Source organism: Pipistrellus kuhlii, unplaced genomic scaffold (assembly GCF_014108245.1).
Source record: "Pipistrellus kuhlii isolate mPipKuh1 unplaced genomic scaffold, mPipKuh1.p scaffold_m20_p_13, whole genome shotgun sequence".
Taxonomy (NCBI): Eukaryota; Metazoa; Chordata; class Mammalia; order Chiroptera; family Vespertilionidae; genus Pipistrellus; species Pipistrellus kuhlii.
The window spans coordinates 38701698-38729226 of record NW_023425438.1 but is presented as its reverse complement, the minus strand read 5'-3'; the positions used below and the strand labels follow the sequence as shown (position 1 = coordinate 38729226).

General features: G+C 55.2%; 1 protein-coding gene across 5 annotated transcripts in view; it reads right to left on the bottom strand.

The window, feature by feature from the left end:
* Positions 1-14174: 14174 nt before the first annotated feature.
* The window catches only part of TET3 (tet methylcytosine dioxygenase 3), a 91124-nt gene continuing 77769 nt past the window's right edge, over positions 14175-27529 (bottom strand). For all 5 annotated transcript variants that reach the window (XM_045580923.1, XM_045580924.1, XM_045580925.1 and 2 more), the window contains 6 exons: positions 26329-26537; positions 24577-24727; positions 23919-24008; positions 23249-23386; positions 19267-19603; positions 14175-17989 (listed from right to left, as the gene is read on the bottom strand). In XM_045580923.1, coding sequence (XP_045436879.1) covers positions 16170-17989; positions 19267-19603; positions 23249-23386; positions 23919-24008; positions 24577-24727; positions 26329-26537 — 2745 coding nt within the window. In that variant the 3' untranslated portion in view covers positions 14175-16169. The remainder of the gene's footprint in view (positions 17990-19266; positions 19604-23248; positions 23387-23918; positions 24009-24576; positions 24728-26328; positions 26538-27529) is intronic.

Here is a 27529-nt window from a genome sequence, read left to right as displayed (position 1 = left end):
GGCTAATGTGGCTTAGTTGGTTGGGCAACAGGTGGGTGATTCCTGGATTGCAGGCTCTGGTTGTGGGATGTACAGGAGGCAGCTAATCACATGGATGTTTCTCTCTCTCTCTCTCCCTTCCTCTCTCTAAAAATCAGTAAAAATATTTTTTAAAAAAAGAGGGGTGAGATTTTATCTTCATAATTTCCTCTAAATAAATAATGATAAAATTTAATAAACTAGCATAGTTCAATTTATTTAAAAGTTATAGATGTAAAATCCTAATATTTCAATGTATGGCAGACACTATCTACACTAATAAAAGAGAAACACGCAAATTAACCATCACTCTGCTATGCTCACCAGCCAATCAGAGCAACTATGCAAATTAACCCAACAAACATAGTGGTTAATTTGCATATGCAGGCCAGAGCAAAGACTGAGGACAGTGTACAAGGAAGAGGGAGAGAAAGCAGAAAGTGGAAAGCAGGGCGGTGGTGGTGGCAGCAGGAGGGAAACCCGTCGTGGCGAGCTTCGCTCCCTTCTCTGCTTTGCTCAGGCCACAGGAAGCCCTATTCTTGTAGGAATTTTCCTGCAACAGGCTGAGTGTCATCCTCAGGTGTCTGCCAGGAGGCTTGGATTCTGACCCCAAAGGTTCCATTATCAGCTGCGACAGTTTTCTGATGATTGATTCAGCTGCTTTTACTGTTCCACACAAGCATTTCCCACTGATAAACCCCTGCAAATCTCTGCTGAATCTCCAGTTCTCACTCTCTCCACACCTTGCGTTTTCTTGAAAGATGTTGGAAATAGGAAGATGGTAACACTTATGCAGCTCATTGCCGAGTTTCTTGAAGAACTGAGGAGCAATCCACTTTGCTGTCCTCTGTCAATGGAGATGCTCTTGAGCTTGTTGGTGCACCTTCCCAACATCTACTCTCCCCCCACCCCCTTTACTGAATTTATTGGGTGACACTGGCTAACAAAAGCATACAGGTTTCAGGTGCACAATTCTACAACACATCCATCTGTACACTGTACTGTGTGTTCATCACCCTAAATCAAGTCTCTGTCCATCACCATCTACCCCCCCCCTTACCCTCCCCCTCCTCTTTTCACCTCTCCTCCCTCTGGCGATCATCACGCTGCTGTCCACGAGTTTTTTTCTTTGAGTTCTAAACACATTCATGTCAGCCCTAACTGGTCCGGCTCAGTGGATAGAGCATCAGCCTGCGGACTAAAAGGTCCCAGGCTGGATTCCAGTCAAGGGCATGTACCTTGCTTGCAGGCACATCCCTAGTAGGAGGTGTGTAAGAGGCAGCTGATTGATGTTTCTCTCCCATCATTGTTTCTAACTCTATCCCTCTCCCTTCCGCTCTGTAAAAAATCAATAAAATATATTTTAAAAAAATAAAATAAAAACTTTCATGTCAGCGTCGTCTTCTAAAAACACTGCTGTGCTTGGCGGTCTTTTTGCAATCCCTCTCGAGTCTCCTGTTCCTTGATTCAGGGCGCTTTCCGCAAGTGTCTGTGGGTGCGTGCCCCGTGGGAGGGTGATTTCCGCTCCTGCTCAGTCTGGGCCGCAGCCGCCAGCAGCACCGGGTCAGGCTCTGCAAGAAGAGCGCACGCCGCCCAGGGCAGATCACAGGATGCGCTCCGTGTGCTTCCCCGGTTCTTTTTAGGTTGGCATTTCTCCCAAGGACTCCCGAGTTGCTTTGCGGGGCAGAGTCGCATCTCGGTGCTTCCCAGGAATGACAAGGGTGATGCATTTCTCAGGAACACCAAATTTCTCACTGTGTGGGTTTTCCTAAGTAAACGGATCCCGGACCAAAGTGCCCCAGCCCCACTGCAGAGGCGGGAAGGGGCGCCCCCGCCCGGGCCACCCCTTCGCCACCTGCTCCGTCCCTCCTTTCCGTAGCTCCTCGGCCGAGCGACTGTGCTTTAGTTCATAAATGACCAGGACACGTGCTCGAGTCCAGGAGGGGACACTCATGCTCAGGCCCGGACCGGGGACAAGCGGAGAGGACGGGGAGCTGGCGCCCCAGCCCGGGGCCCGGCAGAGAGCTGCCCCCGGGAGGCCGCCCCTGCCGCTGCGGAGGCCGCTGCCCACCGAGGCTGCAACGCCCCAGGGCGGAGCCTGGATCCGGCCTCCGGGATGGAGAGACCTTGGGAGGCACCTGGATCCCGCCCCGGGGATGCAGCGCCCCGAGTTGCAGCCTCCAGGGGAGGAGCCTGAGGCCCTCCACATGAGAAGGAAGGCGGCCCTGGGCTGCTCCAGAGCCAGTGTGGTCACCGGACTCTTGGGCCCCTGGTGGCTCTTTTCCTGGCACCTCAGGCCTGACTTCCCCCGGCCTCCTCATCCCTTCCTCTCTTGGCCACCCCTAAACTGGCCTATACCCCGTCCCCCTGCCCCCAGCCTCCTTGCCCTCTTCCTGGTATATAGCAGTGGACCACAGGACAAAATAAATGTTAAGCCAAAGCTAAGCATGAAATGGGATGCCATCATCGGATATTTAACCCGAGTAATTTGAAATTTTATGTTTAAAACTTTAATCAACATTTTAGAGCGATAAAGTTTGGTATATAGACAATGTCTCAGAAGTGGCAGGCGCACTTGCTCCTGTGTGTGGGCAGGTTCAAGCCTCGGACTGATGAGAGGGCACAGCTCTCATGGCCACGTGCAAGTCCCCGCTATAGTTGTAAGCTCCAAACCATGGTCCCAACACGTGGCCCCACGTGCCTGAGTGATGTGGGCTTGATCGAGTTCAGGTGCGTGTAGTTGAGTAGGATCAAAACCCATGAGAATGCTGTAAACATCTTGACCATGCCCTTACGTTGCCTTGTGGAATCTGCTATAAAATAAAGGTTCAGCTTGTAGTCCGTGCTGTCTCTCCATCAGAGAAACAGCATCCCACCCAGACCCAGCTTTCATTCTCTTGTCTGTCTTTTCTCAATCCTTCACCACCCCCTCTCAGGGTCACCGAACCTGGCTGAGCTGGTGTGGCACATAAGGCGCCTGGGGCTGAGTATGCCATGGCCATGCCGGCTCGCCACACCTGTGGTCTACATTTGTCATATGAAACAGGGTCTCATGTTCACAGGTGTGTGTATGAATATCATCAACCTTAATTCAGGAGGGAGATTTTTCAGTAAAATTTTCTAGAAGGAACTATGTTTCTAGGATTCACTAGTTGAATAGAACTAAGAAACGAAACAAATAACAACAAAAAGCTTTGTTTTTACTCAGAAATAGTTGGCAAGCTATAACTACCTTTTGTTTAAATACTTACCTTACTCAGTAAAGCTAGAAAAAGAACAAAATTAACCAAAGACAAAGTACAAGGAAAGAAATAATAAACATAAAGGTATACATTAATGAGGTAAGAAACAAAAGTTAGTAGAAATAAATCAAAATCATGGTTCCTTGGAAAAAATTAACAAGATCAACAAACATACACACACAGAACTAGCATAGGGGAATAACCATTGGAACAAAAGAAATTAAAAATATATTATTTTATATCACTTCATGCAAATAAATTGCAAAACGCAGACTAAAATAATTTCAGAGAAAATTATAGTTTACCAAAATTTACCTCTGTAGAAATAGAAAGTATTAACAGACCAATCTCTATAAAACAATAAACTTGCTATATAAATACACCATATATAGGGTAATTTTATCAAACCTTTCATATCAGATAAACTTAATACTACATAAATTGTTCCAGAGACTAAAAAATGAGGGAAACTGCCAAATTTTACTTGCTTTACTTATAAAGCTGTAAAAAAACTAATATATAAATCTGATGTAGCTAGCACTAAAATGAAAACTATAAATCAATCTCATTTAAGAGTTAAATAAAATATTGCATTTGTGACCTAATGGCCCATTAAAGAAATAAATCTTCATGACCAAGTGGAATGTGGGGGGGAAAAAGCAGAAATAGTTTGTATTTAGAAATCCATTAGTATAATTTACTATATATTCTCCAGGTATGCTGAAAAAGCCTTTTGACAAAATTTAACATTTATTTTTGATAAAAACATTCAATAAAATAGTAAAGTAGTAATTGTGCATTTTAAAGCATGAATACACACACACACACACACACTAAGTGGCCAGATTATTATGCGTTCAGATATAATAATTTGGCCACTCAGTGTGTGTGTGTGTGTGTGTGTGAGTGTCTTCAGATATGTAAGTTCTAGATTCAGCTTCTAACTTAGTGGGGATCATGAACAGGACAAGGATATGCATAATCTCTGCAACTATTTTACTGTTGAGCATTGTGTTGGCATTATTAGCCAATGCAAACAGACAGAGAGACAATTAGAGTATTAGGAAAAGAAGAGGGAATTATCTCTACATACAGATGACATAGCATATCTGGAAATCCCAAAATAATTATTTTAAAGCTAACTCAAATAATAAAGAATTCAGTAAAGTAGCAATATACAAAGTTATCATGCAAAAATCAATAGCCTCCACATACAGAAACAATAACCAGTTTGAAGATAAAATGAAATTGAAAGTGCCCTTTACAGCATAACATAAAAAGATAATATACTTAGAAATCAACTTAACATGAAACCTACATGAGGAAAGCTTTAAAGCATCCTCAAAGATACAGAAGCAGACTTGGACAGATGGAAAAGATAATCTTATTTTTGTAAGGAGGAACTCACCAACATAAAAATTTCATGTAATGTAAGTCAAATAAAACTACATGTAATGTAAGTCAAATAAAACTATCACTGAGGCTGAAACCAGTTTGGCTCAGTGGATAGAGTGTCGGCCTGTGGGCTGTAAGGTACTGGGTTCGATTCCAGTCAAGGCACGTACCTTGGTTGCAGGCACATCCCCAGTGGTGGGTGTGCAGGAGGCAGCAGATCGATATTTCTCTCTCAACGATGTTTCTAACTCTCTATCCCTCTCCCTTCCTCTCTGTAAAAAATCAATAAAATATATTAAAAAAGCAAACTATCACTGAGTATTGTTTTTCTTTTTTCTTTTCTTTTTAAAAAATAGTTTATTGAGTTTTTATAGAGAGGAAGAGAGAGGGATAGAAAGCTAGAAACATCGATGAGAGAGAAACATCAACCAGCTGCCTTCTACGCCCCCCCCCCAATGGGGACGTGCCTGCAACCAAGGTACATGCCCTTGACCGGAATCGAACCTGGGACCTTTCAGTCCACAGGCCGATGCTCTATCCACTGAGCCAAACCGGTTTTGGCTGAGTATTGTTTTTCTAGCACTAGACAAATTCATTCTAAAGTTCATATAGAGAAGATGGGGGCATAGGTAAAAACGCCTGTACTCACCGCCTCCCGCAACTACATCAAAATCACAACTAAAACACAGAACACACATCATTCAGAACTGCCTGGAAGCTGGCTGAGTGGAAGTCCTACAACCAGAGAAATAAAGAAGAAAGCTCATTCAGACCGGTAGGAGGGATGGAGGCACAGAATGGGCTGCTTTTTACGCAGGAGGGAGATCTCTCTGTGGAGGTCCTCTGAGAGGAACAAGAGGGCCCAGCTCAGAAGGCCCCAGAGCCAGAGCACCCAGTGGCCAGCGTCGGATCACACCAGACCACACCAGCCCCCTAGCCCAGGGTTCCAGAGCAGGGAAGAGAAGTCTCTGTAACTATGGGCTGTAAAAACCAGTGGGGATTGTGGCTAAGAGATGCGGAGGCTCCTGGAGACCCAGCTACTCCTTTTAAAGGCCCCTCTCATGAACTTACACTCGATTCCTCTGAGCTCCAGCACCGAGCGGCTCACACGGGGAGGACCTGGATTCTCTGGCGTCAGGGCAGGAACTTGGGCCAGGCTTCTCCTAGACTGGGAGGTCACAGTTCCTGCACTGGGACCTCTCCTGTAGCAGGGCTGACTGGCAGCCATGTCTGTTTGCTCCATCCTGGTGATTCCCTGAGACCCCACCCCATCCAATTTGCAGCCTCACCAGAGCTGTTTCAGCAGCTTTTCCGAATGAGTGGCCTGCCCTGGTTTAGACTTTGCTAAAAAAAAAAAAAAAAAAAAAAAAAAAAAAAAAAAAAAAAAAAAAAATCACTCAAACAAGCTGCATCTGGTGTCAGCATGCCCCAAACATATCAATAAAAAGGCCCAAGCCCTAGCTCCGTGGTCGGCAAATTGCAACTCGTGAGCCACATGCAGCTCTTTGGCCCCTTGAGTGTGGCTCTTCCACAAAATACCACGGTCTGGGCGAGTCTATTTTGAAGAAGTGGCGTTAGAAGAAGTTTAAGTTTAAGAAATTTGGCTCTCCAAAGAAATTTAAATCGTTGTATGGTTGATATTTGGCTCTGTCGACTAATGAGTTTGCTGACTACTGCCCTAGCTGGTTTGGCTCAGTGGATGGAGCTTTGGCCTGCAGACGGAAGGGTCCTGGATTTGATTCTGGTCAAGGGCACATGCCCAGGTTGCAGGCTCAATCTCCAGCAAGGGGCATGTAGGAGGCAGCTGATCAATGATTCTTTCTCATCATTGATGTTTCTATTTTTCTCCTTCTACCTTCCCCTCTGAAATCAATAAAAATATATTATATACCATATTTTCCGGCATATAAGACGACCTTTGAAACGAAAAAAAGTCAACCGAAAATCAGGGGCAAAAAACCAAAATCGCACAAAAATTACCTGCAGATCTTGGCGGCAAAGTAAGTCTTTTCTGTGGCATCATAAGTCTGCTCTATAGACAAAGAAAACGGCATTGGGAATGAAATGCTCATCTCACATCACACTTGGGAAGTGAGGGAGCTATGTCCTTTCCACTGAGCCGCCCAGTGGCTTCAAAAATTAAACCTTGGCCTAGCCTAGTGGTCAGCAAACCGCAGCTCGAGAGCCACATGCGGCTCTTTGGCCCCTTGAGTGTGGCTCTTCCACAAAACACCACGTGTGGGCGAGCACGTACAGTGAGATTGAAACTTCGTGACCCATGCGCAGAAGTCGGTTTTCGGCCTGGGCGAGTCTGTTTTGAAGAAGTGGCGTTAGAACACTCAAGGGGCCAAAGAGCCGCATGTGGCTCGCGAGCTGCGGTTTGCCGACCACTGGCCTAGCCAGTTTGGCTCCGTGAATAGAGCGTCGGCCTGCAGATTGAAGGGTCTGGGTTCAATTCCGGTCAAGGGCACACACCTGGGTTGTGGGCTTGATCCCCAAAGGGGAGGAGGGGGGCGTGTGTGTGGGAGGCAGCCACTCAATGATTCTCTCTCATAATTTATGTTTCTAGCTCTTTCTCTCTCTCCCTTCCTCTCTGAAATCAATAAAAATATATATTTTTAAAAAAGTTAAACCTTGGTGTCTCTCTGCTTGGCTTCAGAGACAGTGCTCATTTGTAGAAATCCTGAGAGAAGAATGCTGTGTTCCGGATAGGGGGAGGCAGGAGGGGGAGGACAGGGTCTGGAGCTATGCCACACGCAGGCTCAGGGGATTAAGATGTGGTCGTGTGGCAGAGGGTACTGGCTTGCTTCCCGGAGAGGAAGCTCAGTGGGTGGGACTTAGATGGAGGTGGAGCTAGGCTGGTTCCACTTGTAATAGCAACAGGTTGGGATTCAGAGTCCAGTCAGACTGTGGATGACTTAACGCTCCCGTATCCATGCAGTGAAACCGTAGGCAACTCTGAAATGATGGAGGTCTTTATCACTGCTATTTAAAGATGTATCAAGTGAAAAAAGATGACAGCAAAGCATTAGTCCATTTTAAAGTGTATGTACACATATGGTTATATTTATATATTAAGACAATGTTTGCAACCAATATGTGGTTCTCTTGTGGTGGGATTTCAGGAAAAAATGTAAAACTTCTAATTTTTCCATGATCTCACATGGGATTTGTGTAAGGAGATGAAAGCGTATTTACACCGGAGCGAGGCAGCCCCTGCAGAAGCCGGATGTCCTGGTCCTCAGCACCTCAGGCCTGGGAATGGGGCCACCCCAAGGGGCTGGGGCAGAGGTCAGGGGGCAGGGGGCAGGGCTAGGGCTCTCTCAACGCAAATATGTCATGTGGAAGGTGTGATCCCACTTGCGTAAAACACGCAAACGTGTGTGAGGAGTCCAGCCAGCCAGGGTGCCCAGGCACATCCAGGGTCCCCTAGGAAGGGGAACAAAATGGGGCGACAGCCTCCCAGCCTGCCAGCTGGCGCCCCGCCCTGTTTTCACTCCGAGGCCCTCAGGGAGGCACCATCAGCTAAAGGATGCTGAGGTCTTTCTGGACGGCTGGGAGCTGGGCTGGGAGAGGACGAATCTGTCCCAAACAGATGTTTCCAGTGGGGGGGGGGGGGGCAGTGGACACAGCCTCCTCTCCCAAGTGTCCTTCTCTCTTTTGCTTTCCTTTTCAGGATCAGCCACCACAGCAGACCATCTGAATGAACAGAGGCAGTCCCAAGCACGAGGCCTTACGGGAAAGCTCCTTGCCCCAAGGACAGCAGAACCTGGGCCCCATCGCTGGCCCTCCCTACCAGGCATGGGGTCCAGGCCCTCAGACTGGAGCCAGAGCGGGGATCCTTTAGCCAACGTCCGTCACATCAGAAGTGAACAACTTGAGTGGGGGTGGGAGGGTTGCTCTCCAAATGGAATGATAAAAGGAACCAAGAAAAGGGAAAACAAAAGGAGAAACACAGGAGAGGGAGAAGGAGAGGGAGAGGGAGAGGGAGAGGGAGAGGGAGAGAGGGAGGGAGAGGGAGAGGGAGAGAGAGAGAGGAGGGAGAGAGGGAGAGAGGGAGGGAGAGGGAGAGGGAGAGAGGGAGAGAGAGGGAGAGAGGGAGAGGGAGGGAGAGCGGGAGAGCGGGAGAAGGAGGGAGAGAGGGAGAGAGGGAGGGAGGGAGGGAGAGAGGGAGAGAGGGAGGGAGGGAGGGAGAGAGGGAGAGAGGGAGGCGGGGGGAGAGGGGGGGGAGAGGGGGGGAAGAGGGAGAGAGAGAGAAGCACCCATTTCCCAGTTATGGCCGGCTTTACCAGTGGATAGCTCTTAGACATTCCGTTTTGACAAGGACAGGCTCCATCACGGTGCCAGTGAAGGCTTCATTTGTACATCCACCATCTGTGGGAGGCGGGGAGATGGGGCCAGAGCAAGGACGATGGGCCAGGTATAGAAAGTCACCAGGCGGAAAGCCCTGGGCGCCTAGCAACGGGGAAAACAAGAACCTTGCCCCCCAGTGACCCTTCCTCCCCGCTCCCCCCTCCCCCGCCCCTGGCACATCACCCGGCCACGCAGTATAGATCCAGGCCTGTCACCGGTGCAGATCCTCCTGACCTCTCCTCCCCTGGCATGTTCCCAGTCATGCAGGCTACACCCCCTTAGAGGGGAAACAGAAAAGGGGCCAGAGAACAGCGTTTACGCATTAAGCCCCCAGGACAATGAGGCTCTGACCTGCTTCAGACACATCAAGGCCTGGGCTGAGTGTCAGCTCCAGGCCCAGAAAAGCAGCCACACCAGACAAGCTCGGCCATGGCTGACGTCAGGACCCGCTGCAGGGACTCATGGCCCCCTGCCTGGTGCTGACCCATCAGTGGTGACCGTGCCCTGAAAGGACACCCTGGGAAGCTGGTGAGTTTTCTATTGAGATCTTTCCCCGGGGACCTCCCCCAAAGTCCCCTCCCTGGCAGGCTCCGTGCTCCGCCCACTGGAGCCTCCTCCCTCCCCCTTCTCTCCCCTAAGCTCCCAGGGGCCTTCGTTTGCCTCCTTCGGCTATTTCTTCTATTGCCCGCTTCTTCTAGTGCTGTGACTTTCTTTTTTTAAATAATTTTATGCTTCAGCAGTTTTTTTAAAAATATATATTTTATTGATTTTTTACAGAGAAGAAGAGAGAGGGATAGAGAGTTAGAAACATCGATGAGAGAGAATCATCAATCAGCTGCCTCCTGCACACCTCCTACCCACAACCAATGTACATATCCTTGACTGGAATTGAACCAGGGACCCTTCAGTCCGCAGGCCGACGCTCTATCCACTGAGCAAAACTGGTTTCGGCCGCTGTGATTTTCTAAATAAACTTTTTCTTATCATTTGAGTCTGGGTTCTGGATTCTTTCTTAGCCAGAACTCAGGTGTGGAAGTTGCTGAGCCAAGGTCCCATCCGACCCCCCTCCAGTCGAACACCCGGTCCTGTTCCCGCCCCCCAACAAATCCACAGCCTGAGGGTGAGCCTCAAAACACCCCGATCTGGGCCCGCTTCCAGGGGGAAATGAAGAACCCACACGGAATTTGAGTGCAAAAAATAAATATAAAATTTATTAAAACACCCACAATATTTTAAAGATACCAGGAGTAATACAGTTCACAAACCCAGACGTTTGTGTAAATTATAATAAAATACAAATCAAAAAAAGGATACATACTTGCAATTTCTAGGCACCCTAAATTAAATTTACTGAAACACTGGGGGAGAAGAGAGGGTAAGGAGGAGGGGGGTAGCTCAGGAGGCAAACCAATAAAGTGGGAGGAAAAAATATTAACAAAAAGGTAAAAATTATACAAAATAAAATTATCAGCATAAATTTACTGTACTAAGAATATCTACAGTTTAATAATACACATCCTATTGCCTTGAGACATTGCAAAAATCTACCATTCATCCATCAACCCCAGATAAAACTTCATTTCAAGTAGCCACAGTTACGAAGTCAAGACGGAATATTCAAGTATGGTTGTTAAGTTCACCTCCATTGGAAGCCAAGTAACCAAACAGGAATTCAAAGAGAGAAAAGAAATAAAAACACATCAAAAAAGCTAGAGGGGCTCTGGATGAAATAGAATGCATGTATATGCCCACGATATGACCTGACCTCGTTTCTCTTTTAAGTTGGAGTAGATGAGAAAGAAACAACGGCACTTCTGTTTTTCTCCTCCCCTTTCCCCTCGGAAAAAGAAAGCAAGCATTGGGACCAAGAAAATGTGGATGTTCCAATGAGCCAGAGGGTATTTTTTAATTCCCCATGTGAAGAGTGACGCGTTATCCCTGAATGATGGATAGTCAAGAGGAGGAGAGAGCCAGCAAGTCACACGGCTACACGAAGCATCCCTGATATCGGAAGAGAAGCAGACGGGGAAGGTGGTCAGATCGCTCACCGGTTCTCAGACTAAAGCGACGTCAGACTTTGCATTATGTCTGCGCTGCGGTCTCTACGCAGGGAGAAGCCCACGGCTCTGCTCCTGCCCGTAGCTGTGCGGAAGGGAAGGGCGGGGGGCGCCGAGACAGGGCCTCGCACGTAGGAAAGATCTTTTCGGGCGTGGGTGTGGGGCTGGATAACCTATGCTGGGGGCACGCACCTCAGAAAGTGTTCGTTTTGGTCCAGGGTTAGGTTGGAACTGGCTGCGTACTCCGGTAGAGACAGCCGGCTGATCGCACTAGGCCGTGAGGGAGTCACTGCAAGTGACAGCAACGATGACGGAAACAAGCTCAGTGAGATGGGCCTGGGGAATTCACATTGTACTGAGAAGCAGAACTGAAGGAGAAAAGGAAATGAAAGTCAACCATACGCCCCTTCCTCCAGGCGCTCTGCCATGGGAACGGCTGCAGAGTGACACACGCAAGGACCCCGACGGACGGACCCTCATGGAACCTACGTCCCCAGCGCTGTCACGGTGTCCTGTGTCTGAGGTATTTTAAAAGAACGTGCTGTGACAGTGGATGACACGAAAATGGAGCTTCCCGTTGAGTTCTTAAAACATCAACTTCTGTGGACCCAAGAGGAAATCTGGAATAGCACCAACTAAAAAGCAGCCTCGAGTGGCATCGAGGGAGCCAAGAACGCCCCTTCCTTTAGCTTGAACACGAGGGGTGAGAGGCAGAAGCAACACTGGGCGAAGGCGGGGAGGAGCCTCGGAAGGAGCCCTGCCCTGCAGCCCGGCAGGTGCCAGGGGAAGGACACCGGGTCCGCCGCGGCCTGCAGAGCACCAGGGCACGGGGCCCCCGGGAGACGCTCCTCGGCACCCGGGCTGCGGGGAACGCGCCTCCTTGGCTGTGAGAAGGCCTGCCATGCTAGAGGCGGCAGGTGTCCCCCTCCTGAAACAAAAGAAGAAAGAAGAGAAAAGAAACGAAGCCCTTCCTTTCTCCTGAGGCCTGAGAAGACAGGATTGGAACTGGAGCACCAGCCACGCCAGGCCGCCCCCCGCCCCCCACACCCGCCGTCAGGGGGCGGCCGCCCTTGGGACTTGCCTCTCGGCGTCCGGCCCCCGGGAAGGACGGCGGCACGGAACAGAGCGCGCTCGGAGCAGGCGGCAGCAGGTCCACGGGGGTCGAAGGAGACAGCACCGAACGGGGAGGGGAGGAGAAGCCACGGAGACGGGAGCCCACCTCGTTTTTGGTTGGTTGTGGTTTCGGAAGCTCGGTAGCACCTCAGCAGGCCGGGGCCGGGGACAGTCACATTGAAACACCATAGCACCAGTTTATTGAGACGATTTCAATTCATTAAAAAAGAGAACGCTCCCCAGTCCACGAGACACGACTTCAGCAACGAAAGGGAAGAGACTGGTGGAGGCACATCAGGGGTGTCGCTCTCACTCTCCCGCTGGCTTTGTCTGCCCGGGTCGGGGATCTGGCGGTGGGTCACCTGCCGCCACGAAATTGGGTTACCGACTACTCGTCATCAGCCGTCCTCACACACCTGCTGCTGCCAAGTCCAGCACCACGAAGCTCTGCGGCCTCTCCCCCTCCCCAGCACGTCAAGACCCCTCGCTCTGCACACGGCGGCAGCCCAAGGAGGCTGGTGGGAGGACCGAGGAGGGGCAGGGGTGACCTCTTTCCACGCACACCACTGTCCTCTCGGGGAGAGGGCAAAGCAGAAACCGAGGCCCTGCCCCTGCCCCCCCCCCCAAAAAAAAACAACCACACCCAACAACACACACAGAACACCTCAAAACCCATGCAACACCTCCCGTCAAGATTTCCAATGGCTGAAGAACGGTTCCTTGAGCTAGCACCAGTTGTTCTGAGAGAACCTGCCGCGAAGCAATTTTCATGTTAAAAATCTCTTAGCACAGAACTTTGCAAGCACGTCCCTTGCACACAAAAAGGAGGGGGGTGGACGACGACAAAACAAAACGAGAAGAACCAATGGTCAGCGCTGCATGCAGATGTCTGTGGAGGGCGCACGGGGGGGGGGGGGGGGGACGGGGGACTAGAAGGCTCCATCACTGCCTGTTGCTGTCATAGTTACTCTTAGAACTTGGGTCATGCTGTTAGGCTCTTTCGTTGCAATGGCTTTATTTATTGTTTTCTTTTCATGATACAAATGTCTGGTGATCACCTTTAGGACTTAAAAAAAGGGTAGGGCCCGTAAAAAATAAAAATCTGATTTTTTTTTTTTTCTCTTTCAGAAACCTTCAGCAGCAGGAGGGGGGAGGTCGGGAAGAGAGAGCTGTGCATAGTTCCTTTTCTAGCGTACGCCGAAAGCATGCTCGTTTTAGCGACGGAGACTTGAGGTAGGTCATACATGTAGTGTGCACACATCAGCACGGGCGTGAGCACGGCCACAGCACCACCGGGTTTCCCAAACGCCTTTCCCAGGGGCTGGGGGCGTCCCATGGGGGCTGCCTCCCGCCTCCCCCCGCGCAGCCTGTTTGCTCACCTGGAGATTTATGCACCAAAGGCTGTGGGAGCTGGGGGGGCGGGGGCGGGGTGTGGGGCGCAGACATCGCATGCTCTGAGCTTGTATTGGATTCTCTTCTCAGCGAATGGCTTTGCTACCGGAGGGCGGCGAGGGGGAGGGTCTAGGTCACACACACCAGCGGGAGTCATGCGTGCCAAGGATCAGAATCACCTGGGTTACACTCGGGGCCTTCCAAACCAACGGCCGCCCGGGGGCCTCCCCGGGCCACACCGACCGTCACACTCTCCGAACGTTTTGCAAAATATTGTTAATTTCTTGCTCAAGATTAAGTTAAAATGAAGTTTTCAAGGCACCCCCGTATCTACCTACGCATGGAATCAAGCGAGACCTGCATAAAAGTACGGATGCGATTACGCAAAATAGCGGTTAACGGGCCCCACGTGTCCTCAAGACTAGAAAATCAGCATGCGCGTTAAAGACTCTGCTGCCTTCAGCTTGTCCGGCTGAAGGTCAGAGTTTTGTGTGTTTTTTTTTTTAATGTTTTTTTTTTTCTTCCTATAAATCTGAGTTCTGAATAATTCTAAATCCTGATAAGCTCTTGGGTATTTATTTCAAAAGCAATAATATTTCATTTCTGTCCTGTAAAATAAACGCGACTTTACAGAATATGGTAAAAGCGAAGGATAGACAAAGCACGTTTAAATATGCAGCTACTATGTACAGTTTTCTCCCACAAGGACAGGTTAAAACATACTTCTCTTCAAGTTGCTGTTTTTTAAATCTAGGCAAAAAGTGCTTAAAAAAATCTCTATTTACAGTTAAAACCAGACCACGCCAATGCCCACCACGCATGACGGCAACCCTCCTCCCAGCCGGTGCCCACCCCGCCCGGCTGGCGGCTCTCAGCCCACCCAAGGCACCGGGAGCTCAGGAACCTGCCGCCAGCACCGTCCTCTGATTGTTCCCTCGTCGTAGGAAGACCCGCCTCGGTCTAAGACCGCTCAGCCAGCACCTGCCATCTCTCTCCGGGCTCGGCTGTCACTCACCGGGCAGCCACCTTCCCCCGTGTGTCCTCACCACATGGCCATACGGACAGACAGACGGACGGACACAGCCGCCACTCACAGCACCAGCAACGCCAACGCTCGAGGAGGGGACCTGCTGCCCACGGAGGCGGCGCCCACCGGCCGGGCCCCATGGCCCTCTCTCTCAGCCACGCCAGGGAAAGTAAGCACCACATGCACATGTTGAAGAACCGAACGAACGAATGCACCAGGATTTTTTTTCGAGCGTGTGTTTGAGAGGGTTGGAGAGGGGAGGAGGGAAAGGAGAAGACGACCGACGAGAGAAATGGCACCAATGAGGGAGGAAAAACCATAGCTACCGGTTGAAAACGTTTGACTCTGGCGTTTATAAACGGCCAAGTGTGGGCCCGCTCCCCGGGGGATAGCATGGGGGGAGGGGCTCGGGGGAGAGGCATGCACCATTGTCCGACGTGAAAATCCAGGAATGGGGAGAGATGCGGTAACTGTCCCCGCAGGCGGCCCCCTGCCCCCGGAGCCACGGGGGTTCCCGCACACTCACTACAGCACCAGGCTCAGCACAGCGCCCCACGCAGGGCAAGGCTGGCTTTTCACAGCTTGGGTTCAACTTCTTGCTTTTAAAGAGACAGTAGCCCTTTCCCCGGTGTCAGCATGGACTCTGGGGCATTTGTTTAGACACTGCTGATAGGACAAATCCCTTCGGGCCGGTGGTATTCACTGGCTTGTTGACTCGGTGGCAAAGGCTCCGAAGAGCCTCTCCCAAGAGCGCCATCGCGAGGTGCCGCCGGGGGAAGCAGGGCGTCCTGGGACCTGGCGCGTGACGGGCACAGAGGGTTCAGTGTGGCGACTAGCGAGCTTGAAGCTGTCTACTTCCAACCTGGCTTCTGGGGGCATCTCCGCCAGCCGCTCAGGGGCCCGGCCTGGGGTGCACCGTCCCGCTCCCCAGCTCCGAGCGGGTGCCTGGAAGAGGGAGCCCAGACGTTCTCCTACAGCTTCTCCCTGTGGGGAGGGCGTGTCTGTCCGGGGGCTCCCGGGGGCCAGGCTGGAGGGAGCACGGCTGGCTGATCCTGACCATCCTTTTACCATTACTCTTGTCGCTTTTTAAAAAAAAAAAAAAAATCCAATAAATACACATTTTTAAATGGAATTTAAAACTACTCCTTTGTGAAAGGACACTATAAACTTTCTTTCCATCATTATTGTGATATACAAGGATAGAGTTTTTAAAAACAAGAGAAAATAAAAAGCCCCCCCCCCCCAATAAGGCGGGGGGGGGAAGCCGATGTGGAGATATAAATATTAAGATCACGAAAAAAATCACCCGACAGCCATAGCTTCTTCTTCAAAGTGCTGGGGAGGTGGGGCGGGGGGCGGGGCAGGGGGAATAGAGGAGGGAGGGGCGGGCCAGTTCTGAGGTTTGGACCATAAATACATATATATGCCTATCTATATATATGTATATATAGATAAAAAAGACTTCTGCACCCCCAACCCGCGCCCCCCCCCCCCCCCAAGGTGTGAGGGCGAAAGCACCACAGAGGCAGCGCGGGCCGGGCCCGACGCTGAGGTACGCTGGCGCCCGGGCCCCTAGATCCAGCGGCTGTAGGGGCCCGTGACCTTGGTGTAGGCGTAGGAGGACACGGTGACCGCCGAGTCCGTGGGCACGGCCAGCGCCTGCCGGGTGGGCACCGCCCCCTTCTCCTTGGGCGGCGGCTCGGCCACCACCGCGCCCCCCCACTTGCGCTTCTTGCCGTAGAGCTTGGCCTCCTGCTGGCCCAGGCCCAGCCGCGCGGCCTCCTCCTGCCGCGCCCGCGCCCGCTCCGCCAGCTGCTTCATCTTGGCCTCCCAGAGCGCCAGGCCGTGGTTGGGCTGGTTGAGGTTCTTGTGCTGGTAGAACACCAGCGAGATGCGGGTGGGGTGGCAGCGGTTGGGCTTCTTGAGCGGCGTGGTGGCGTGCAGCTCCCGCCGGGCGCACTCGATGAGGATGGAGCCGTGGGCGGGCGCCACGGCCACGCCGCCGATGTTCTCGTCCAGGAAGTTGTGCTCGCTGTCGGACCACAGCTCCTCCTCGTCCTCCTCCGCGGGGGCCCGCTCCTCCTTGGCCGGCCCCTTGCCGCCGGGCGGCTCCTCGGCGGCCTCCTCCTCCAGGCCGAACGGGTCCCACAGCTTCTCCTCGGGCTTGAGGGCCCCGAACAGCTTCTCGCCGGGGGCGCCCAGGGGCACGCCGAAGGGCGGCCAGGCCTTGTCCGGCGGGCCGGCGGGCCCCGGCGTGGGCATCCGGCCCTCCTCCCCTTTCAGGGGGCTCCACAGCTTGTCCTGGAACCCGGGGCCGCCTCCGCCTCCGACGCCTTTCAGGGTGGGGTTGAAGTCCCCGGCCCCGATGCCCCAGGGCTTCTCCGTCAGGCTGGGCCCGGCCAGGGCCGAGGGGCTGTTCCCGAACTTGCAGGGGCTCCACGGTTTGCCTCGCAGCCCCCGTCCTCCGGGCTGGGGGGCCAGCGGCTGGCCCTCCCCGGGGAACAGCCCCCACTGGCCCTCCGGGAAGGGAGAGGGAGCCAGGCAGCCAGCCCCGAAGGAGCCCAGCTTCTCGGGGACCACGGCGGGGCTCTCCCCGGGAGCGAACACGCCCCAGCCGCCGCCCACGCCGTTGGTCTGCCTGGGGGACGTGCTGGGGCCTCCTGAGTACTGTTCCCACCGGTGCCCGGGCCCGCCGTTCTGAGCCGCCTCGGGCACCGGCGTCTTGCCCATCCTGCCGGGGTCCCTGGGCACGGGCTCGGCCGGGGCCAGCGGGTCGGCCGGCTCCTGCTTGATGGACCTGCCGCAGCAGGCGGCGCTCTGTGCAAAGGGGGAGGGGTCCCTGGACGCCGGGTGGAGCTGGGGGGCGGCCTTGGGCAGCAGGTACTCCTTGGGGCCCGGGTACGCAGGCTGCTGGTGGTGAGGCGCGGGGCGGTGGGCGTCCGCGGGCACAGCCTGGCCGGGCAGCTCGGCAAACTCAGCACCGCCGTAGGCCGGGCTCAGGCTGCTGTGCAGCGCGTGGAGGTCCGGCTTCTTCTCGAAGCTGCAGCTGCCGCCCCCGCCGCCCCCGCCACCGTGGCCCCAGGCGCCGGGGCCCAGGAACTGGGACGGGAAGACGGGGCCGCCGGACGGGAAGCCGTAGTAGCCGAAGGAGGGGAGCGCGTACTTGGAGTGGAAGCCGTTGACGGGGGCCAGGCCGGGCTGCGCGTAGTAGGAGTGGTAGGAGTACACGCTGCTCATGCTGTAGGGGTCGGACGGCCGGCAGTTGCCCAGCACCGAGTAGCTCTCCACCACCGTGTTGCCGCCGTACTTGAAGGAGCTGAAGTGGTTCTGCGGCTCCACCTTGAGTGAGGGCTTCAGGCTCTGCTGGGACAAGCCGCCCTTCAGAGACAGGCCTGGGGAGAACGGGAGGCAAGACGGAGAAGGAGCCGCTGGGGGCGCCGCTGCGGACCCTGGGCGGGCTGGGGCTGGGGACCGCCCTTTCCCCTTTCCCCTTCTCCCCCCGCCCCCCCCCCCCGCCCCCAGGGCTTCCTTCTTCGGATCAGGCGAGACTAAGGTGACTGCCGAAACCAGTTTGGCTCAATGGATAGAGTGTAGGCCTGCGGACTGTAAGGTCCCAGGTTCGATTCCGGTCAAGGGCATGTACCTTGGTTGAGGGCCCAACCCCAATAGGGGTGTGCAAGAGGCAGTTGATCGATGCTTTCTCTCTCATCGGTGTTTCTAACTCTCTATCCCTCTCTCTTCCTCTCAGTAAAAAAAAAAAAATCAATAAAAATATATTTTAAAAAAAAAGACTAAGGTGACTGGACAGTCCTGATTTTTAACTATTTTTGGAAAAAATCGGGACTGTTTTTAAAATGCCGCGGGACGCGGGGAAAACTGTTAAAAATCGGGACTGTCCTGCCGAAAGTCTGGTCACCTCAGGCGAGACGAGGGAGGCCGGCCTAGCTCTGGGCGCCGCTCGGCGTGGCCCCCGGGAGCCCTGGGGGAGGCGGCTCACGGAGCCCACAGCCCGGTCAGCGTCACTGCCCACTCCCCACCCGGCCAACCACCCCCGAGTCCTCCCCGAAGCACCTCCTCTCGTGCCGGCCACGGCAGGGACGTGGGCCAGGAGCAGGGACACGGGCTGCACTGCCCGTCGCCCCCACGCAGCCCACGTGCCCGAAGCCAGGCCCCCCCGCCAGACGCTCAGCGAGGGAGTGGGAGGGGATCTCAGCTCCTCTTGGAGGTAAGACGCCTCCTTGGGCTTGCTCCCTAGGTGTCTCCTACCAGGTACGGTGTCCTCCACCCTGACAAGATCAAGATAATGGGGTGGCCAAAACCGGTTTGGCTCAGTGGATAGAGTGTCGGCCTGCGGACTCAAAGGTCCCGGGTTCAATTCCGGTCAAGGGCATGTACCTTGGTTGCAGGCACATCCCCAGTGCGGAGTGTGCAGGAGGCAGCTGATCGATGATTCTCTCTCATCGATGTTTCTAATTCTCTCTCTCTGTAAAAAAATCAATAATAATAAAAAAAAGATAAGATAATGGGGTGGTCCAGGGGGCAGAGAGGGCCCCCAGGACTTTCCTCTCTGCCGTTCTATCTCGGGGCAGGAAGGGGGCCGCGAGGGAGCCGTCCGGGTCCAGCCCCCGACAGCGCCAACGCCGCCCGGTGGGTGCCCGCGCCCACACACCTGGGTCCGTGGAGATGCCGGCCAGCTCCAGGGCCTCCTGCTTGATCTTCTCCGGGGTGCTCAGCTTCTCCTTCTGGATCTTCTTCTTCTCGGCCGCGGCCTTGCGGGCCTCCAGCTGCCGCTGGCGGCAGGACTTGGCGGGCTCGGGCAGGCGGCGGACCTCGCGGGGGAAGGCGGTGAGCACCTGGATGGCCCCGCTGCCCACCTTGGCGCTCTGGTTCTCCTCGCTGCCGAACTCGTCCGTGGTGGCCATCTTGTACAGCGGCAGCACGTGCAGCTGCTCGTCCTCGGGGATCCTGCCCACACAGCGATTGTCTTCCTTGGTCAGGGTGCAGACCTGCCCGGGCAGAGGGGGGAGCGGCACGGGGTTGGAGGAGCCCGACACGGGGCCAAGGGGCCGAGCATGCCCCCCACCCCCCCGCCACACACACAGCCCCAGCGCCAGGCAGCCGCTCGGCCCTAACGCTCCCGATTCCCTTGAGGAGGACTGCCCACAGAGCACTTCTGTCTGGGCTCAGAGTAACGGGGTCACATCTGTCTGGGCTCAGAGTAACAGGGTCACATCTGTCTGGCTCACAGGGTGACGCCGTCACATCTGTCTGGCTCACAGGGTGATGCCTTCACATCTGTCTGGGCTCACAGACTGACGCCGTCACATCTGTCTGGGCTCACAGGGTGAGAGCATCACATATGTCTGGGCTCACAGACTGACGCCGTCACATCTGTCTGGGCTCACAGACTGACGCCGTCACATCTGTCTGGGCTCACAGACTGACGTCGTCACATCTGTCTGGGCTCACAGGGTGACGGCATGCTCTAGAGAAGTGGTCGCCAACCAGCGGTCCGTGGTCTGTGACATCTGAAAGGTTGGCGACCGCTGCTCTAGCAGTGTTTCCCAAAGTGTGGTACGCGTACCCCCAGGGGTACGGGAAGAGTTTGGTGGGGATATGCACTGCACCGTGCTTAGCTGCACCTAATTCTACGTTCTCATGAGTACGAGGAGTACTCAGCGTTACGAAAATTATAGAAGGGGTACACCTATGTCAAAAGTTTGGGAAACACTGCGTCTAGAGCTTTCGAAGCATGTCCACTCATACTCTCTCATGTGATCCTCTTAACGACGCCGAGAGGGGATGAAGTGATTGGCCTGGGGTCACAGGGCCGGCAGGGGGCCGGGTCAGGGCTGCAGGCGTCAGAGCTGGGACATTATTGCCATTGTGCTAGATCTTGTAGCCTCCTCCTCCTCCTCCTCCTCCTTTCTCTGAACACATGGCCTCCTTTTGCTCGTAAAACACTTCTCCTTTTTGTTAAAAACTACGTATGCTTGTGGTAGAAACTCATGCCAGCAAAAAGTAAATAAAAACTCTCTACAACCCCACTGCCACGCAGTGATCACTGTAAACTCCGGTCACACGTGCATGCGCACACTCACCTCTGGTAATAGGGTCATGTTTTGCCCACAGTGCTCTAGTGACGTCATTTAAAAAGAACGGGGCAGCCCAGCGGGGGTTCTCAGTGGCTGAGCATCGATCTCTGAGCCAGGAGGTCACCGTTCCTGGGCAGGGCACGTGCTCTGGTTTCGGGCTGCATCCCCAGCAGGGGGTGTGCAGGAGGCAGCTGATCAATTATTCTCTCTCATCATTCATGTTTTTCTCTCTTCTCCCTCTCCCTTCCTCTCTGAAATCAATAAAAATATATTTTAAAGAAGTATAGTATGAGTATTTTCTTATGCATGAAATATTCTCCAATATGATTTAGAAGCTGGTTCTAATGCATTAATACAGTATTGATACGAGGGTGGGGGGGAGAGCAGGGATCAAACCTAAAACTGAGCCACATGCCCTTGACTGGGACTTGAACCAGCAACCCTTCAGTCCATGGGCCAACACTCGAACTACTAAGCAAACCAGCCAGGGCCTTTCTTGTTATTTTTTATTTTTATTTTTTTGCAATGCATAATTGTTAATTAGTAGAATATTCTATTCACATTGGGAAAAGTTTACTTCTTTTCACTCCAAACTCTAGAAGCTCTGTCTCCTTGCCTGTCCTCTTCCCCACCCGCTCCTAACCCTGGAGGACCCTCCCTTTCTCTCTCTTCCAGCTAGAACCCCTCACCAGAGCGTCTAGACAGGAGCCTGCCCCACCTTGCTTCTCACAGTGGCCACGGAGAAGGAAGACCAGGTGGAGAAATGGCATCCTAGTGGGGGCCTCCATCTCCGTGGGGACACAGCCTCACCTGACGCTGGGAGGCCCCCTTTAGGTGAATGTGCTGGGGCCCTCGCCTCTCCTCAGCCCCGGAGCCCCGTCTGCCCAGATCCTAGTTAAGACGCAGAGGAGAGAGCTGGCCTGACACGTTCTGGGTTGGACCGACCTCCAGCCCTGCTCCCCACTCCAGCCCGAACGCCCTCTCTGCACTCACTCTCCTGCTGGCTGCCTCTGGCCTCGTGGCTCTAACCACGAACGGCATGCTGACCCGTCCCAAGTTCATTTCTCCCGTCTCCCCTGCCTATGCCACGTCTCCTCCCAGACATCCATCCAACAGGCATCTCAAAAGAGAATTCTTGATTTTTCACCCCAAAACTGGTCTTCCCCGTTATTCTGCATCTCAGTAAATAATACCAACACTCACCCAGCTGCTCAACTAAAAACCTTAGCGTGGGCTTCTAGTCTTCTCTGTTTCCCAAAGCAAGTCCTCCCAGCTGCATCTTCAAAACCATCCAAAATCTGTCCAGTTACTTCCCACTCCGACCCTCACGCCTGCCCAAGCCCTGTCACCTCCGGCCCAGATAACTGTCCCAGCCTCCCAAGGGCCTTCCTCTGGTTCTCTCCCTCCCCGCCCTCCCCCCACTCCACATACTTTATTCTCCATCTGCAGAAGCAAGAAGATGTGTCTGACTATGAATGAGATCTTACCACCCGCTGCTGAGGAGTCCTCCAGGGACTTCCCATCACACTGAGAGCACAACCCCGGCCCTGGTCCCTGCCAGCCCCCCACCCCCATTCCCCAAGCCTTTGCCTCGGTGGTCCTTCCGTCCAGGGCACGCCACCCCCAGACGTTCAGCTCCCGACCCTCGCTTCCTTCACGTCTCAGCTCGGGTGCCCCTCCTCAGGGAGGCCTCTCTGCCTCTAAAACATCACCTATCACGTCACCCCCCGGCTGCCTGCATCTTTCCTCAGCCTTCACTGCTCCGCACAACACGCCCCCTTCTTGGGAGGGACCGTGCATTTCATTCCTGGCTTCAGAGCCGTCCACAGAACAGTCAACATGTGCACACAGACTGAATCGAGAGGGTGCTTGGATTTCAGTCCAAGTGTTCACAGACACCTGGAACCACATGTTAGCGTGTGTGTGTGTGTGTGTGTGTGTGTGTGTGTGTCTGTGTGTCTGTGTGTGGTTAGTGTGGTTGGTGTGTGAGTGTGAGAGTGTGTGTGTGTGGTTGGAGTGGTTGGTGTGTGTGTGTGTCTGTGTGGTTGGTGTATGAGTGTGAGAGAGTGTGTGTCTGTGTGGTTGGTGTGTGAGTGTGTGTGTGTGGTTGGTGTATGAGTGTATGAGTGTGTGTGTGTGTGTATGTCTGTGTGGTTGGTGTGTGAGTGTGTGTGTGTGTGGTTGGTGTATGAGTGTATGAGTGTGTGTGTGTGTGTGTGTATGTCTGTGTGGTTGGTGTGTGAGTGTGTGTGTGTGGTTGGTGTATGAGTGTATGAGTGTGTGTGTGTGTGTGTGTATGTCTGTGTGGTTGGTGTGTGAGTGTGTGTGCACACTCCAGGTGCCCAAGGGGCTGCATTCCGTAGCAGCCACCCGATCACGGAAAACAAGGCAAGCCCTGTCCGTGAGGGTTTTCTGAGAGAGCTGGGTGGGAGCAGGCCGTCCGGCGGGCAGTCCCAGAGTCTGAGAATCTCTCGCTCCCTCCCTGCTTGAGCCCAGCTGTCTGCAGAGGCCAGCCGGCCGCCTCCCAGGATGGACCGGTGGGCGGGGCCTCCTTACCACTGTGCAGCCATTGTACAGGTTATGCTGGTCCTTGTGGGCGTGGGCACAGAAGTCCATGCAGGCCGTGACCCCCGAGAAGGGCCGCCCTTCCTTCAGCCCCAGGCGGCAGTCGATTGCTATCTCCTCGTTGGTCACCTGTGGGGACGACCAGGGAGAGCGGTCAGGTGACCGGGGAGGGGCCGCATCGTGCACCTGCGTCTGGTGGGCCAGGTGTGGGAGAGGGAGGGGGGCTCCCAGTCCACTCGCCTCTGGGCTGCAGGACGGTGGGTTTCCGGCTGAGGCCCCGGAAGGACTATTCTCCTGGGGTCCCTCACCTGGCCGGGGGCACTTCCCGGGCCCCTCAGAACCCACAGCTTTGGTCCCTGCTTGTGAGCGCTCCACGCCCCGAGTTAGAGGTGCGTGGGTATGGGTGAGAGAGACTTAAGCCTCCCCAGCAGACCCCAGGCCGGAGGCGGTGGAGGGGGACGGAGGCCAGGATGGAGGAGAGACGGTCTGGGATGCAGTCCGTGTGGTGTGAGGAGGGGTCTTAGCGAAGAACCGCATGCCCGCTCCCCCTCAGGCTGGGCCGTCCCTGTGAGGAGCTCGGAGGAGCTCACCCCAGCCCCCCACCCCCGGGCGCTGGGTGGAGGCGGGGTGACCTGTGTGGGGGAGGGCCCAGCACCGGTACCTGGTTCTGGTAGGCCTGGGGTGCCAGCCGCTTGTACAGGGGGGCGACTTCGGTGGCCAGGTCCTGGAAGCTCTTCCGCAGCACCTCCTCCTGCGGGAGAAGGCACCGCACGTGGGGCAGCCCGCCCGCGCCCCGCCCCGCCCTGCCCACGGGGAGGGCGGGAGCCAGGGACCGGCTTGCTGTCACCGGGCGGGAAGGAGGCCTCAGACCTAGAGGCCGTGCACCTGGGCGCCAGCCCGGTGCCCGAGGAGCGAGGAGGACACTGGACGCCGCACAGACACGCCCTCCAGCCGCGGGCGGGACGAGGGACGCCCCGGGAGGCCGGCCTAGGACCAGAGGCCTCTTCCTGCGGCACCTCCAGCCCCAGAGAGGGGTCTGGGGGAGAAGGAGGGGCAGTAATTACTCTCTAAAAGGGTCAAATGCTGGTGAGAAATTGGGATCTTTAAAGAGCCGGTTTTAAACCAACCGGAAGAGCCTGAAGCACTTGCAGTGAGAAGCCCAATTTCTCCCTCGCTGCCCCTCTCTGCGCATTCCCCAGTGACCTTATCTTCAGCACAACGAGGCTGGTGAGAAAGTAAAGCGTCTGAGTGGCGGCGTGTTAACCCTCCGGACAGCAGAAGACACCAGGGGGCGGGGCGGGGCGAGGGGGAGCCCTCACCTCTTTGGGGTTGTCCCCGGCGAGGCGGAACTTGCGAGGCGTCTTGCTCCGGGCGTATTTGCAGCCGTTGAAGTACATGCTCCAGGAGCAGCCGAAGGAGAAGGAGGCACCGCAGGTGTTGGGGTCTTTGCCTTGGCAAGCACAGGTCCGGCTGCAACACACACTGCGTGTCAGGCGGGACCCGACGGTTCCCTGCTGTTCTAGACTCTCCCTCCTCCCCGGGAGGCCCCGCTGAGCCTGGCACCCACGGCCTCCCACGCCTGGGCCCCCGGCCTCCACCCACCACTCCTTCCCCAGGTGTCCTGGGGGGAGAGCCGGCTCTGCCCCCTCCGGAGGGCCTGCTGGTGGGGGAAGCACCTGGGCGGGCGGGCGGAGGAGGGGGGAGGAGGCTAGTCAGACACCCAACAGGGTCACACTGTGTCGTAACTCCGGCGTCCTCACAGCTCTCACACACACCGCACCCACAGGGCCGTGGCGGGAACTGCGGGGTTTGAACCTCCCGCAGGCCCAGCTGCTGACAGGCCTTCCACACACACTGACATCACAACTCAACCCTTCATGAAACCCAGAAGCGCCCCGCGTGCTCCTCCGCTGGGGGAACGGACGCACACACGGGGGTGCGGCCGGGCGGGGAACACTGCAGTGGAAAGGAAGGAGCTCCGCCCCCGGGGATGTGTGGAAACACTGCGCGGAGGGAAGGAGGACGGACGCAGAAGGCTGCCCGCGGTGCAGACGCATTGATGTAACGCGCTTAAAACGTTACTGGTTTATACAGACGTAGGAGTACAGAGATAACACCGTAAGGCAAAATACGCGGAGTGGCCAGATGATGATGATCTCTGAACCTACAGGGACAGGAAACCAGACTGGTGGCCGCTGGGGTGGGGGAAGGGCCTGGGACAAAGGGGCCCGGGGAGGCTGTGTGGACGACGGAACTGTCTGTATCTTTATTTACGACGGTCGTGGCTGCATGACCGCAAACATTTGCCAAAGCTCTTCAAGCTGTGGACCTCACAGAATGAATTTTATTGTAAGTAAAAATACCTTAATATGAAAAAATGGGGGGGAGGACCTCTATGAGGATAGGCTCTGTGAATTCGATGGATGTATATTAGTGGGGCACTTATACACTAAGGTGACCAAACGTCCCGCTTTTGGCGGGACAGTCTCAATTTTTAACAATTTGTCCCGCATCCTGCGGTGTTTTAAAAAGTCCTGATTTTTGGAAATCTGGCCACCTTATTATACACTCTTCTTGTGACCCTCAGAGTTGATCTGGGCACGACAGCAAAGCTGAGCCACGCCTACAGGCCCTCCCCGGCCCTGACCGGAGCCCAGGCTGGGAACCCCCCTCCCCCCCCCAGCCCTAACCCTGCGGGACAGGCCCTCCCCGGCCCTGACCGGAGCCCAGGCTGGGACCCCCCCCCCCGCCCCCCAGGCCTAACCCGCGGGACAGACAGGCCCTCCCCGGCCCTGACCGGAGCCCAGGCTGGGACCCCCCACCCCCCAGGCCTAACCCGCGGGACAGACAGGCCCTCCCCGGCCCTGACCGGATCCCAGGCTGGGACCCCGCCCCGCCCCCAGGCCTAACCCGCGGGTCAGACAGGCCCTCCCCGGCCATGACCGGAGCCCAGGCCGGGACCCCCCCCACCTCCCAGGCCTAACCCTGCGGGCAGACAGGCCCTGCGGGCAGACAGGCCCTGCGCGGCAGAGGCTCCCCCACGTCCCGCCCGGCCGCCGGCCGCCACCTACTCGTCGTTGAGGCCGCATCTCCGGCTGGTGGGGTTCCCGTACTTCCGGAGGGTGTCGGTGAGCTCCTGGTACAGGGTGTCGCCCAGGCTGCGGGGGATGCCCTCCCAGGCCAGGATGAGGATGACGATCACGGCGTTCTGGCAGTGGTGGCCCGCCCGGTGCCGCACCAGGCACAGCAGCTTCTCCTCCAGCGTGTGCCTGCGGATCACCTGCGGGCGGGGCGGGCGTTACCCACGCGGGCCACGCCCCCTCCCTCTGCCGCAGACCGGGTGCCACCCCCCCAGAGGCTGAGGTCGTTATGGTAACAATGATTATTACAAAAGCTAAGTTATTCATTACTTATAGAGGCGCAGGAATACAGAGATAGCATCGTAAGGCAAAATACACCGAGTGGCCGGATTATTATGATCTCTGAACGCATGATGATCTGGCCACTCAGTGTATATCCAATATAATAAAAGGCTAATATGCAAGTTGTCCCCTCGACCAGGAGTTCCACCAGCAGGCAGGGCAGCCAACCACCCATGTCCCCTCTCCCTGGCCAGGCTGGCCAAACCCCGCCCATGCACGAATTCATGTACCGGGCCTCTAAAATACACACACACACGAGTGGTCAGGTTACTATGCATTCAGAGAGCATAATAATCTGGCCACTCGGTGTATATTGAGAATTTTGTCGTCCTAAAACACTTGCAGAGGAAATGCTGTGTGTCTGTATGTTTCTGGTTTAAAAAACAAGGACCGTGGTGCCGTGGAAAAGTTTTGGCAGTTCCTCAAAAAGCTAAACAGACAATTCCCACAGAACCAGTCAATCCCACCCCCAGGAAGACGCCCAGGAAGTGAGAGCAGGGCCGCGGGCAGGTACGTATAGCCTCGTGGTCCGAGCAGCTTCGCTTGGGACAGCCAAAGGCAGAAACACCCTCTGCCGTGCCCCCACCCCGGCCCCTGCCCCCGCCCCTGCCCCCGCCCCGCCCCCGCCCCTGCCCCTGCCCCCACCCCCGCCCCGCCCCCACCCCGGCCCCTGCCCCCGCCCCGCCCCTGCCCCCCGCCCCCGCCCCTGCCCCCGCCCCCGCCCCGCCCCGCCCCGCCCCCGCCTCGCCAGCCCACTCCAGGCATGGGACAGGACACCAGGAGCTCCGGGCACACAGCGGGGGCAGAGGAGTCAGAGTCGGCCACAGCGGGGCCGGACTTGGGGAAGACG